The 13,936-nt window shown below is 57.8% G+C and overlaps 4 protein-coding genes across 4 annotated transcripts; 3 read left to right on the plus strand and 1 right to left on the minus strand.

The window, feature by feature from the left end:
* Positions 1 to 610: 610 nt before the first annotated feature.
* Positions 611 to 4,138, plus strand: P884DRAFT_60446 (uncharacterized protein). Its single transcript, XM_069445983.1, has one exon. It carries the CDS (start codon positions 973 to 975, stop codon positions 3,994 to 3,996), a length of 3,024 nt encoding a protein of 1,007 aa, XP_069295349.1. The 5' UTR covers positions 611 to 972; the 3' UTR covers positions 3,997 to 4,138.
* Positions 4,139 to 6,876: 2,738 nt separating this feature from the next.
* On the plus strand, positions 6,877 to 7,777 carry P884DRAFT_301861 (uncharacterized protein; the record flags this gene model as incomplete). Its single annotated transcript, XM_069444895.1, has 2 exons — positions 6,877 to 7,102; positions 7,311 to 7,777. 2 exons carry the CDS (start codon positions 6,877 to 6,879, stop codon positions 7,775 to 7,777), a joined length of 693 nt encoding a protein of 230 aa, XP_069295350.1.
* Positions 7,778 to 8,395: 618 nt separating this feature from the next.
* On the minus strand, positions 8,396 to 10,262 carry P884DRAFT_262733 (ATP-NAD kinase-like domain-containing protein). Its single transcript, XM_069441688.1, has one exon. The coding sequence runs from the start codon at positions 10,050 to 10,052 to the stop codon at positions 8,457 to 8,459; it is 1,596 nt and encodes a 531-aa protein (XP_069295351.1). The 5' UTR covers positions 10,053 to 10,262; the 3' UTR covers positions 8,396 to 8,456.
* A 1,139-nt stretch (positions 10,263 to 11,401) lies between these two features.
* Positions 11,402 to 12,562, plus strand: P884DRAFT_206996 (acyltransferase-domain-containing protein; the record flags this gene model as incomplete). The annotated part of the gene is made up of 3 exons (XM_069438759.1): positions 11,402 to 11,578; positions 11,657 to 12,105; positions 12,184 to 12,562. The coding sequence occupies 3 exons, from the start codon at positions 11,402 to 11,404 to the stop codon at positions 12,560 to 12,562; spliced, it is 1,005 nt and encodes a 334-aa protein (XP_069295352.1).
* Between the last annotated feature and the right edge of the window lie 1,374 nt (positions 12,563 to 13,936).

Here is a 13,936-nt window from a genome sequence, read left to right on the forward strand (position 1 = left end):
GAAGTCCACTCAGCCATTTTTTTTTTTTTTTTCATCACCACCAATCCACTGGCAACTTCAGTGGATCTGCCCCTCCGAATGGCTAGTCAATCGTACAACGCATGCGCAGGCGACAAACTGAGCCCGGTTTGTGACTCAACCAAGCGGGTCGCTTGGAGACGGAACAGCGAGCGTCCGTTGTTCTAGCTCGGTAGATCCGATCGACGTTAGAGCCTCATCCTATCCGCCGCTCGGCCTTGCTCCAAATTCAGTAGCAACAACCAGCCAGTTTGAGCAAGGCTGGACTCATCCATCCGCGCAAGCATTGTCTAGGGGTTTCCACGCATCTCTTTTTAAAGGTTTTAATTTTTTTATTTTTTATATTTTATTTATTTTTTCTTTCGCTTCAACTTTTCCTTTTGTAGTTGGGTTGTTTGGGGGAGGGAGGGACTCACACACATCATCTGCACGTACTGTACTGTGCGAACCAAATGCCTGTTAAGGCAGCGGGGTGCTGAGTAACTTAGTTACTGCCCTGGCCCCTGCAGAGGCTGCGGCTATCCACTTTCACCATATTGCCACAGCCCACAGTGCCTCCAGCTGGTTAAGGGTTCCACCCGAAGCGCACTGGAGCCGCTGAGGCGCCAAATCCCGTCAGCCGCCAACGCCCAAATCCGCTTTTCTCCTTTTAAACACCGTCAACCGACCTGCATACCGAGCCCGGACCGCCAGCTTTAGCACGCATTTCCTAGGTCCGCACGACAACGGTGTCAGGCAATCCATCTCGGCATAATCGAACACCTGCGGAGCACAACTTAGGGACGACTGCATTGCACAGCAACGCCAGGCAGTCGCCCGAACAGGAGAAGAGACGACGTTTTCGACCGGGATATTGGTATTGGGGGAAGGACCAACCTCTGCGCGACCTCCCCGCAGCGACCTTAACCTCAACCACGTGTTGAGCTGGCTCAGAAGCCGCTTCTGGGCCAGCGGATGCGCATGCCTCGCGCGTCAAATTCAGCGAAGCGACACCAGGCAGCGAGCAACCAGCGCGATACCCGCCATGAGAATGGCCTGGTAGGCCCCGGCAAGCGCGTCATCAAGCGAAAGAGCCACGGCCAGCTTGATGACGGTTCCAAGCCCGCCGTCGACAGCGCCTCGGTGCCGCCCGTGCCCCCTCTGCCCACGGCCGCGAATGGTTCCGCAGCGCACCCCGACGACATGGCCCCCGAGCACAGGGCGACAGAGCTGCTGAGGCGCGGGTCTTTGGGCACCTATTCCGAATCTTCGTCGGCCGATTCCCTCCCCGTCCCTCCGACCCACGACGGCCCCCAAGACTCCCACCGGCGGATCGACGTTAACGATGCGAAGAACACCAATGTGCACCGCGACCCAGGCCCCTTGGATCTGGCCATCACCGTCCTCCGGTCTTGCCCGCTCGCCGACACCATTGCCATCCTGATCATCCTCATGCAGGCCTCGCCCGCCGTGCTGGCCACCATCTACATGCTCTTCACCGTTCTCACCTTTGTGCCGCCAGTGACCACCAGCTCCGGTCTCAGCATCACCGAGATCTTTGACGGCAGCCAGGGGATACCCTCCTTGTGGACTCTGATCTGGATGGACTTCATCATGCTGCTCATCTGGCTGTTCCTCTGGGCTCCAATACAGCAGTTCATCCTGGACCTCGCCCAAGTCGTCATATCCTACACGCTAGGAGGCGGAGCCAGTTCGAGACAGGGAACGACTCCCGGCATCGTGCTCTGTGTCGGCATCGTGGGAATGTCTCATTGGGTTCAAAAGTGGAACGGGCTGTCTCGGTTGACGACGCTGTTTGGTTCGAATCGCTTCCTGTCTACCGATGCGGAGCCGAACATACGGATGCTTGACAAGAAAGGTCCATACGGATGGGTGAGAAGCGTCTTGGCGATCCACATTCTGACCCAGGGTATCGTCCGGTGCATTCGGGAGTGGTACTTGCGGAGGGAACGACGGGACCTGCAGTCGCAGGGCCTTCTGGACCCGGAGTCGGGCAAGTCGGTGTCTTTCCCGCCGGAGGGCTTCTCGGAAGCTGCGCTCATGGCGGCCGATAGCGATGCCCACCTGCAGACAAGCGTGGCGCACCTCACCAACAAGAGACGCCGGAAACAGAGCGCCCAGGTCAGGATCAAGCAGCCGCTTTGGGCGGCGCTCGCCAGCACCAAGATCGTCATGGTCAAGGAGTACGAGCTTTCGCATGCGGCGAGCGAATCGGCCGGATCCAACGCCACAGATATCCACAACCTCGGCAACGCACCTTTCAACACGCAACCTGAGCACATATGGATATGCTATGTCGGATGCGACGAGGTCTGTTTCAATACGAGTCATTTTCCGGACGTCGGGCAGGACGAGGCCCCACAGGATGACAGCAAGCTGGGGATCGACATGTCCAAGCCTTTTTACGTCAGGGTGAACAATGCTATCTGGCAACCAACGCGCATCATTCCCATCGAAAACCCGGAGGAGGAGAACTACGGAGGAACGTGCTGGACCGGCGACATTTACGGGTTGACCCCTCTGTCGAACTACGAATGCGAGTTTGTCAGCACACGGACGGGTGAGGTGATTTTCTCGACAAGCGTTAGGACCGTGCCGGCGAAGAACAAGGATCCCGAAGCTGCTCCCAAGGCCGCCAGCAACCCGCGATCGCACGCGCGCCACGACTCGCCGGCGACGACGCTCCGGGCCTCCATTGCGGCCGCTGAGCTGAAACTGGCTGACGAGAAGGCTCGCCTCAAGGCCGTCCGGAAGGACAACAACCGGAAGCTGAATGCTACGCGGAAGGAAATCGAGAAGCTCACGGCAGCGGCTCAATCAGCCGGGGGCGACGATGAGAAGCTGAGGCAAAAGATTGCGCAGAACAGGATCCAGGAGAAGCGTGCTGAGGAATCGACCTGCGAGCTCGAAGCGCAGCTGAAGGAGCTCGAGACGGTGCCGGAGCCGCTGGTCCAGGAGCATCGTGCCAAGCATGACGAGTGGACGTCGGAGAAGGCCAAGTTCGATCAGGCCCGGGCTTCGTTCAAGAGCTTCAAGGCATCGATCGATAAGCAGGTAAAATCGCTGGACGAGGAGAAGGCCAGCCTGCAGGCAAAGAGGAACAAGATTGCCGCTCGCATCGCCAAGGTTGACGATGAGCACGCGCGCATAACCGACGCGAATGCGAGGGGGTTGAACGAGGCCGAAAGGCGTCGTCAGGAGCGCGCCAATCTTGCGGCCGAACTCGGTCGGGCCGAGCAGAACCTGCGAGAGAGACTCCAGACTCTGCGCCTGAACAACGCCACGAAGCAGGCGCAAGTCCACGCCATGGCTGCCCATATGCAGGAATACCTGGCTAGCTTCCAGAACGAGACGGCCTATGACATGGCGCCGCAGCCCAACCACTTCCCCGCCGCCGCTGCCGGGCCCTGGGCGGCAGCTCCTGCAGGCCCCGCAACCCAGTTCAGCGCCGCCCAGCCCGCGTGGCCGCCCGTGACCATGCCCATGTCCGCTCAAGTTACTCCCCTGATGGCGCCCTCCCAGCTCTCTACCTTCTCGACCCCGATGCAGACCGCGCTCAGCACCCCTCCACAGCCTCACCGGACCAGGGGCCGTTCGTCGTCCATGCTCAGTGACGTTTCGGGCTTCACCCAGTCCACTGACGAGGACGAGCACGACAGCGGGAGCGGGAGCGGGAGCGGCAACGGGAGCGGGAGCCTCAACAAGGCGAGTGCCGTCGCTAGCGTGCCTGTCGGACGTTATCGGAATGGCGGCGGGAATCCTGGCGGCGGCAGTGGGAACGCATCTCCGGCCGGCACGGCCACGCTGCGTGGTCCCCCGCCGGGCTTTCACCTCAAGGGCGGTTCCGCTTCGGGATCGGGGTCGTCGGGCTCAGCTTCGGGGTTCGGCTCCGGCTCCGGCTCCGGCTCCGGCCGCAGTAGCGTGCGGTCCGGCAGCGGTAGCGGGGCTAGTCTGCGCGAGGCGGCTAGTCCGGTCTGAACTGGTGCTAGGTTGGTTGGGCCCGGCCGGGCTGCGGTGTTGGGACCGTGATATGTTCCTGCACCCGTTGCTTAGGTATCGCTCGGATTGCTGTATTAGGCGTCTGCTATCTCGCGCTTCCCCTGCCTGACGAGCTGGGCAATTTGCGTCTTGTCTCATCGGCGAGCTTTGTTACCAGGGGGGGTTCTAGCACCCTATCTGGCGGTGCTAGTCGCAGCCACTCGAAGCCCTTTGCCGGCCGGAACAGTCCGTCTTTTTTGTTGCTCTGCCCAGTGGCCCATAGATGGATGTATTGGATGTAAGCGTTGGTCAAAATGCCAAAAAAGTTGCTGTTTTTGCCCCGTTTCACTGCTCCAACCTCTCTGGTCTTCCCAATTTCACACTTGCCTTCCTCGTGTTGACAATAGGCGTGTACTATGGGCGAATTAGGGAGTCTCGGTTAGCTCTGTGCTCCGTAACGTGTTCCCGTTTCCTGTGCTGTGCATCACAAAGCTAGAAGACAGACCGATACTGGGCAACGTATTGATTGGCCCACCCTTCGACGGGGAACCTATGCCAGGTTAGGCCAGCCACGCACATGACTGGTATCATCTCCTTGTTCAACAGCAGTTAGGAAATGTGAGCATGTGCTCTCTTGGTTCAGATACTGTACATGAAATCTAATCTCATTTGCCTATTCGAGCAAGAATCGATGTTTTGTCCCTACTTACCCCATAGTTACTTGTACATAACAGGTCACAGGTCACATTTTCCCTCTCTTTCACAACCCTCATGCCCCTCCCCTGGTTAGCTGTTGGGGCTACCAACGCCATTGTGTCAACCGGCCATTGAAGAGTGGCGTTGTAGCAGAGAGATATCCATGGCTAAATGCCCGCTATGTGATTCCGCTCATGGTGCACAACCAAGCAATCAAACCACTATGGGAACGCAACAGGGGTGCCTGAATTGCGGGACAAGTGGAGGTTGAAAGAAAAAGAAGAACACAGGAACGCACTGATCCCTTGAACTCCCAATTTGGGTACCGACGATCCGAATCTTTTTGACAATTCAAAAAAAAAAAACATCACTTAGCTTTTTTGTTTATAAACACCTGTCTTAGCTGTAGGTTAGTGACGAACGTAGCCCAGAATGAGGAGACAGCTTGCTGCCTAGATCTTGGCATCGACGGGAAGGGTACTAAATGACAGTACTATATGTACTTCATGACAAGGAGATCATCTATCTATACTACTTTCCCCCCTCTCTTTTGTCATGGCCCGGTCATGATTCCTTCCTGCAGACGTTGATTTGAATGTTCTATCCACCTGGAGCAATAAACGAAGACGAAGAGAATGAGGACGAGGAAGGGGCATCAGCCGACACGGAAGCAGAAGCAGTCAGGAACCGAATCATATGCTCCTTGGCGCTTTCTCATGGCCGGTTCGCCTCGGCTTCTGTTATTAACTGGCGGCGAGGAAGGACATGTCTTTTGGGCCGGCGGCCACGAATCGATTACGAGGAAAGCAACTGGAGGATTGGAGAAGTGGAGGGATGCCAAGGCCGGTATTACCCCGCAGAATCTCGTACGAACCCCCAACCCCCTGTTTCCCCGGAGCCGCTAAGCCGGATGCAGGGGCTGTGGTCCGCGCTGCCGTGTAGATGATCAGGGTTTTGGATCCCCCAGATTCTCTTCCCCTTTCAGGGAGCATATGGAGATGGAGTGGCAGCTTAGTCGACCTGGAGATGATGATATTGGAAGATCGTTCTCACAGAGTCGGCATTGAGGTCAAGAATTAAGTATTCAGTACCAGCGCGGACCATTGATTCTCTTTTTCTCTCATTCTTTCTGTTTATACGAATGTATTTTTCATAGGCAAAATGGGAGGAGTGGGGGCCAAAAGAATAAATGAGAAACAAGTCTCGTTCGATGCTTGACACTCTACTATGGATGTTCGGCTTATTCGGTTGGATTGTAGCCAACTCCTACAAAGCATGGACGACCTGAATTTGGCGACCAACGGTTCCATTAAGACCGGTCCTTGTTTTATTTTATTTATTGTGTAACGTGGCCGACCCGCACTCGGACTCGTGATGGGCAGGCCACCTTGAGATCCGGGGTATCTGCTTTGTCCTGGTTCATCCAGTCCCTGCGTCGCCTGACAGACACATGTAGGGTTGGGGGTGTCTTGCCTCGATCACGAACTTACCAAAGGACGCAACCTTCCCGTCGACTCCGTTGAGCCTGGGGAGCACAGTCTCGGGCTGGGAACGGCGGGTCGGACGGTCGGGGACACAAACCTGTTTCGGACCTGGGCAGCGAGCCCGAAGCATGTCGAAAAGGGTGCTGGGGCCGAGGCTTTCCTCCCCAACGATCATATGCAACGTCCCACTTCCAACGGCTTTTGACGCTCTCACCTTCCCGGCCGCTCCAGGTGGCGCCCGAATCCGGGGAAGGTTGCATTCCGGAACAGGGAACCTTCTCGCCCTCTTGACAGACACAACCCTAACGCGCCAATGGAGGTCGTAGCTCTTGCATCCATAACCCCCCCTTCCCGGGCCCAATTTCCCGAGGAGGATGACGGGCCATCCTTCCATTTCTCCTTGGCTAGTGTATGTACACCACACTACCGTGGTGTACAACAAGTGTAGACATCTGATCCGCTCGCGGCACGAGGGAAAGCGCCCATGGTCTTGGCGGTGGTGGTGTAGGCCGTATATGGCTGTATAAAGGACTGACTCGGCGTCCCCCAAACGTCGTTCTCATTCTTCCTCTTTCCTCTCCAACACGCTCGTTAAGGGACCAGACCGGACGGGACCGGACCAAGACGCTCGTTCCTAAGCAACCCATCACATCTGCCCAAAAAGACACCCCACACACGCTCCCCCAAAGCAGCAGCCACAATGAAGTACACCAGCGCTGTCCTCGCCCTGGCGGCCGCCACGGCCACGGCCCGGGCCCAGGACATCTCTATCTTCCCCGAGTGCTCGATGCCCTGCATCATCGACGCCGTCGGCAAGACATCGTGCGAGTTGACCGACTTTGCCTGCGTGTGCAAGAACATAGACTCGATCAAGCAGGGCGCCACCTCCTGCGTCGTCGACAAGTGCGGCATTGATGTGGCTCTGAGTACGCACACACATCCCCCCACCCTTTTTTTTCTTCCCCTTTTCCCCTTTTGTTTTGTGTTTCCCCCTCTCGTCTCTTCGTCCCATCAAGCATGATGAATGGGGACTCGGGTTGGTTGGGAAGGAAGGCGAGAAGAGTTTCCGGCTTGACTGACACTGGTCGAACCACCCCCCTCCCCCTTTTTTTTTTTTTTTTTTTCGCCGTACAGACGAGGTCCTCCCCGCGACTGAGCAGTTCTGCGCCGACGTCGGAAACGGCGACGGCGACGGCGACGGCGACGATGGTGAAGGGGAGGGCGACGGCGGCAGCGAGAGCAGCTCCGCCCCTGCCCCGCCCGCGACCAGCACGACGACCACCCTGGTGACCAGCACGACCAAGGCTCCCGAGGAGCCGTCGCCCAGCGCGACCGAGACGCCCGGCGGCGGCGGCGACGAGGACGAGGACGACGGTGGCGACGGCGAGGATGATGGCGACGACGACGACGAGCCGACCGGGACCACGTCCAGCCCTGGCTCCATCATCACTCCCGAGCCCACAGGCAGCGCCATCCCCTCGGGCGGCGACGAAGAGGACACGCCGCCGGCCACCTCGTCGATCGCCACTGCCGGCGCCGCCGTCGTGGGCGCCATGGGCAGCCTCGGCATGATGCTCCTGGGCGCTGTCGCTGCTCTCTAGACCACCCGATGATTGCGCGCCCCGTACGGTGCATTCACACACATGCGTAGCGCAAGTATGTGTTCACCGAGGTTGATGATGAGACATGGTGGGATATACGTAGCTTGACGTTTTTGAGGTCTATGAAATGGCGGCTCTTTAAAGCTGGCTTCCTGAAAAGGAAAGAAACTAAAAGGGGAAACCACTTGAGCTGTCTGTATGTAGGATGCTATAATGAAGATATTGATGAACTCAGTACCTATGATTGGCTTTGTTACCGTCCCTGAGCTGTTCAGGCGTGCCCCGGAGAGTCTAGAAACTCTGAGCTATCGTCCTGTCTCCCGTGACACGATTTCTGGCGCGCTGGCTGGCTGGCTGGCTTGCTGGTTCGCTGGCGTTGTTTATCGTGCCGAGCGATGATGACCCTCTCGTGTCCATAACAGCAGCAGAAGCGAGAGAACAAGATACCGAGTAACTACTCGCATGCAGCTGCTCTTGGACCAGTGGATCAGCCGGTGGCTTTCTTATGCAAATAAATTCTTGCTGGGTATCAAGTTCCCTGGGGTCACACCACCCACGGTAGCATCCAAGAAATTAAAAAAAAAAAAAAAAAAAAAGGAAAGTCGACAGAGCGACAAACCCGCGCAGCCCATGCTATAATGATTCGACATGCAAAACAAACAAAAGAGACACGATCCTTCTATGGCTCTTCCGGCGCCCCCTCCCCAAAGGGATAGTTAAACTTCAACAGCCCGTTGAGCCCACCCACCCACGAGTCGTCGTCCTCGGCAATTCCCTCCGAGCCAGAGCCACCGCTCCTCGCCGAGGACGCCCGGATCACACACGGCACGCCGCCGCGCCAGCCGTCGGGCCCCTTCTCCAGCCTCTCCCCCTCCACGCGCACCTCCATCCCGATGGTCACGCCGACGCGCCTCTTGCCGTCGATGCTGACGGGCAGCTCGCGGCCCCGGTTCCGCTTGCTCAGCTTCAGCACCACCTTGGTGTGCAGCGGCAGGACGAGCGGGCGGAAGCTGAGGCTGCGCGGGCTGATCGGCGTGATGAGCAGGGACTTGACGAGCGGGTGGACGATGGAGCCGCCGGCGCTGAGGGAGTACGCGGTGGAGCCGGTCGGGGTGCTGATGAGGATGCCGTCGGCGACGGCCTCGGTCAGGAAGTGCGAGTTGACGTAGATGTCGATGATGGCGAGGTGCGGGTGGGAGCCCCGGTCGATCGAGACCTCGTTGATGGCGTGGAGGTAGCGTGGTTTCTGGACGGCGCCGTCGCCGCGACCGCTGCTGCTGGTGCTGCTGGTGCTGCTGGTGCTGCTGGTGCTGCTGCTGGTGCTGCTGCGATAGTCCTCGCCAACGTGGGTGCTGCTGCCGGACGGAGGGCCGAGGTCGGGTTCGGCGGCCGAGGTGGGCAGGAGCTGCTCGTTGATGTTGCGGCCCTCGCTGTCGTAGATGCCGACGCGAAGCCGGTTGCGGAGGAGGATCTTGGAGGTACGGCCGAGACCCATGCACTGGCCGTTGCCACGGACGGCGTCCCAGCCGGAGAGAGGGGAGAAGAAGTTGGATCGGTCGCCCGCCGGCGCGCCAGCTACGGCGGCGCGGGTGTGCGGGTCTCCCAAGTCCTCTACGGCCACGGAGCACCCGCTCATGTAACACTCCCTCCAGGCCCGCTTGTACTCGCTGAACCTCCACTCGCCCAGGAAACCGAGGGTGCCCATGCTGAAGGAGAGGATCGGAGGTACGCTGTTGTGCATGGAGAAGAGGCTTGCTGCCCGCAGAATCGTGCCGTCGCCACCCATGGTGGTAACGATATCAACCTTTCTGGCGAAGAGCGCTGACGCATTGCTCGGGTCGGTCGTGTAGATCGGGAACGGTAGGGTCTCGTGAATGTCCTGGGCGATGTGGCTCTCGAAGACGAGGTTCAGTCCCGGGTAGTTGTTGTAGATATGCTTGGCGAACTCGATTGCCCTGGCCGTGACCTTGGGCGCGTGCAGCTTGGGCATCAGCAGTATATTCCGGGGCGGCTGTGGCCAATGAAGCGAGAGGAGCGACGAGATTTTGGTCTGCTGGTAGTGCGGGATCTGTCGGTCGGGAAGTGATGCGGCGTCAAGGATTTGCCCACGAGCTGCCGAGGCAGAGAACTGCCGGCATCGTCGAGCCACGGCGCCCACCTTTCCGAGTGCCCCAGCAGAGCTGCGCCCGAGGGCAGCCATGGTACGGGAGCTCAGGGCCGTGGCGGTGATAGTTCGGAAGTGGCGGTTTCGGGCCAGGAATGACGACCTCGACATGCCGACATGGCGTTTTGATCGCAAACTCTCTCTTTTTTTCCTTTTTTCCTTTTTTCCTTTTTTTTTCCTCTTTCTCTCCCTTCCCTGTCTTGCTATTGTCCGGTGCACTTCCTGCGAGGTGAATATGCGCCGAGTTTCAGCCGTCGCGTTGGGCCCCAAATCTCAAAAATCCATGGCGAGCTCCCGGCGATTTGGTTAGTGATGGTGCTTTCGTAGTAGTGTAGTCACTCGAGAGAGTGTCGCTCCAGACTTTTCGATGACTGACCCGGCATTCCGTTCGGCAGCAGTGGAGGACCGACCTGGTGACAGCCGGAAGTACCCACGCCAGGACGCAAGGAGCCAATAGCAGCACGCCGAATGGACGCAGCTCCCCGCTCAAACCACTGGGCTGGGCCCTGCATCAGCCCAAGGCGAGCCAAGTCAAGCTCATCCATCAGAAGCCGGCGATTTGCGGGCTCTCGGATGCAAGCTCCATCAAGTCACCAGGGTTGTCCTGGATGATTCCGACGCACGCCTTCCCATGTGATCTGCCCGGGATTGATGGTGGTGATCTATGTATGTAACTAACCCGTACCAGTATATTACGACGCCCTACACGTCTGCCGAAATGCCCTTTTGAACGGCTGTGCCACACAAATCTCTAGACAAGTTGGGCTCTGCCTTTTTTGTTTCCTTTGTTGGCGGCGCTGCATTGCCGGAAAGGATTACGCAGTACGGTCTGTACATACTGTGTGTACATGTATAGTACATACATACATACATACAGTCTGTGACGCGCTGCCCGCCGGTTCTGAAGCTGCTGCCGGAACTGGCGGATGACAGCTTGCAGCCTTGCGGTCAACCTCGTTCACGGAACTATCGCTCAATAATAAAACCCGGCCCATTAGCGAGACTTCCGATACGGACCACGCCTTCTTCCACCCGCCGAGTTCTCTCTCTATTTCTTATTTCCTCCGCTACTCCCCCGATATTTACCGACTCTGGCTGCCGCCCTCCCTACGCATCGCTCTTTACGAAACTCGACGCTAGGCCTAACTGGTTCGTTATCGATCTGCGTCATTGCGCGCCGGAACAAATGGCGGCCGCAGCCCAGTCGCCGGCTTCGGCAGGCTCGACTACCCACCCGTCCGGCCGGGAGAAGCACGGCCAGGTGATGCAGATCCTCCGTGCCATCTCCGTCGTCGTCTACTTCGCGGCCGGCGCCATCGCGTATGCACCCCACCTCCCGCCGTCTTGATTGATGTTCGGCAGTTTGAGAAGTTGAGAAGCTAACAACACACAGCATCCACGCGACCCAGCTCCTCGGAGCACCCCTCTACTGGATCAACCGCGAGCTTTACTATGCCTACATGTCGCTCACCAAGCGGTCTTTCGGCTTGCTCATCACTACCATGACCCATTGGTGGGGCCCGACCACGATACGCATCAGCGGCGATGCCTCGGTGGCCGACCAGATCAGGAAGACGGAGGATGGCCTGGTCGAATTCTCGTTCCCCGATCGCATGATAATGATTGCCAACCATCAGGTATGCAGGGCGGCCTGGCCGTGAACACCCTCTCGCTGCGGCTCCGGAGAGCTGACAGGCGCCTAACACGTGCCGCAGATCTACACCGACTGGCTCTACCTGTGGTGGGTCGGCTATGCGAACGCGCCCAAGACGCACGGCTCGCTCTTCATCATCCTGAAGGAGTCGCTCAAGTACATTCCGATTGTGGGGCCCGGCATGATGTTCTATGGCTTCATCTTCCTGTCTCGGAAGATGGCCGTTGACCAGCCCCGGATGGCTTACCGTCTACGGAAGCTCAAGACGACGCACACGGCTCCCGATGGGAAGAAGTATCTGGACCCGATGTGGCTGCTTTTATTCCCCGAAGGAACAAACGCCTCCGAGAACAGCAGGAGTAAGTCGGCCAAGTGGGCCGCCAAGATCGGCGTCAAGGACCCAGAACATGTCTTGTTGCCCAGGAGCACCGGCATCTACTACTGCCTCAGCGAGCTCAAGGGCACGGTAGATTACGTATATGATTGTACCGTCGCCTACGAAGGGGTTCCGTACGTTCCTCTCCTGTAAGGACTATGCATAATTTCTTCCCACTAACCAACAGCCAACCCGCCCCCCCCCCCAAACAGTCGTGGCCAGTTCGGCGAGAAAATCTTCACTCTGGGAGGAACGTACATCAAGGGCCAGACCCCAAAGTCGGTCAACTTTTACTGGCGCCGCTTCCGCATCGCCGACATGCCGCTCGAGAGCCAGGAGAAATTCGAGGCCTGGCTGCGTGACCGTTGGTACGAGAAGGACGCCCTCATGGAGCAGTACATCTCGACCGGCCGCTTCCCTCCCAACCCCGCCGACGCGGTGAGCAGAGGCCTGGAGCCGTTCCTCGAAACCGAAGTGCGGACTCGGTATCCCTGGGAGTTCCTCCAGATCTACAGCGTTCTCGGTGCCTTTGGCTTAATCGTTAATTTCCTCCTCAAGGTCTGGGGCCGGTTTCTTTCGGTATTTTCCTGAATAACTTCGGCATTTCGACGTGACATGAGATACCCTTCCGCCTGAACACGGATTCTTCTTAACGAACGGCATGCAACTCATGACTAGGGACGAGGGCGGATAACGGCGTTTACACTACGGTTGGTTCAGTAAGGTTGAGATTGGGTACAGCTGTCCATATCCTGGGGAGACTACTCTTCAGACACTCCATCCCACAGAAACCGCACCAGGCTAACATTTGATACCTTAAATCGGTGTTGTGAGGGGTTGAGGGACACGTGGCGCATGATGGGATAGCATGAGCAGCGACGCTATAATCCATGCAGCAGTCATATCTTAGGAAGCGATACTTGTATTTCATTAGAAGTATTAGCTTTGAGCCTCTTGCCCCGTCCGCTTTCTTATAACCCCAAGAAGCCCTTGTGCAGGAGCTGAGAACGTCCGACCTCCCGCGAGCGGGACAGTCCCACTGACTGGTTCGGTACGGAGCTATCCCTGCACCGTGGCATGGATTTGATCCCCGACTTATGACGAACAGCGGTACGGCCCAAGTGCTTCCAAGGCCAGGCAGGCCTCAGCCTCCGGGTTGACTTTGCATTCATCACATGTCGAGACAGCCAGCCGGTGGGGAAGGGGGAAGAGGGAGGGTTTGTTCCGACTACATACAGCCTCTGTAGGTCAGTAGGTCAAGCCGAAATCGTCTTGGCCATGTTCATTGAGCCGGGCTTTTACATACCCAAGCCTCAAAGAATTCCCGGTTCTTGATTGAGGTGGAGCGTTGAGTATTCTTGGCCGCATCCCTCCTCCTCTCCTCAACTCGGTTAATTAATCAATAGGTACGTCCTGCCGCAGCTATCTTCGAAGCATGGATCCGAAAGGCATCACGCCATGCAGTGGGATCCCGTGTGCGTAGGGACGCGGAAAGAGCGTCACGAGCTACGAAGGGAGGGAGTCGGAGCTCAGAGGATGAGATCCTCCAGCGCCCAATCACTTCCGTGCCGAAAAACACGTCACGAGGTTGGCGAGTCACCGCAGAGGACCGGCGAACGACCCTAAGAGAAGAAACCCGGTGTGGGGTGTTGCCATGCCATGCGTCGTCCGGCAGCCACAGGATCTTGGGAACGAACGAGCTGCAAGATGGCCAGGTCAGTTGCTGACGATCGCTTTGTGCGGGGTTTTCCTGCAGTCGGTTGTGTATGTAACGTGGGTGCCTGCTTCGGAGATCTAATTAGAAGCAAGAGTTAATACTTTGGTCGGCTACTGGCGAGGCCGCTCCCAGCTCCTCTGTCTAGCGTCTTGTTGACCCTGGTGTCGCCAACCATATAACTCGAGCCTCCCCTGAGACTTCTATTAAAGAAGACGACTGATGTGTTGAAACCATCATGGATAGGCAAC

The sequence above is a fragment of the Thermothelomyces heterothallicus genome (assembly GCF_042370625.1).
Source record: "Thermothelomyces heterothallicus CBS 202.75 unplaced genomic scaffold P884_scaffold_22, whole genome shotgun sequence".
NCBI lineage: Eukaryota > Fungi > Ascomycota > Sordariomycetes > Sordariales > Chaetomiaceae > Thermothelomyces > Thermothelomyces heterothallicus.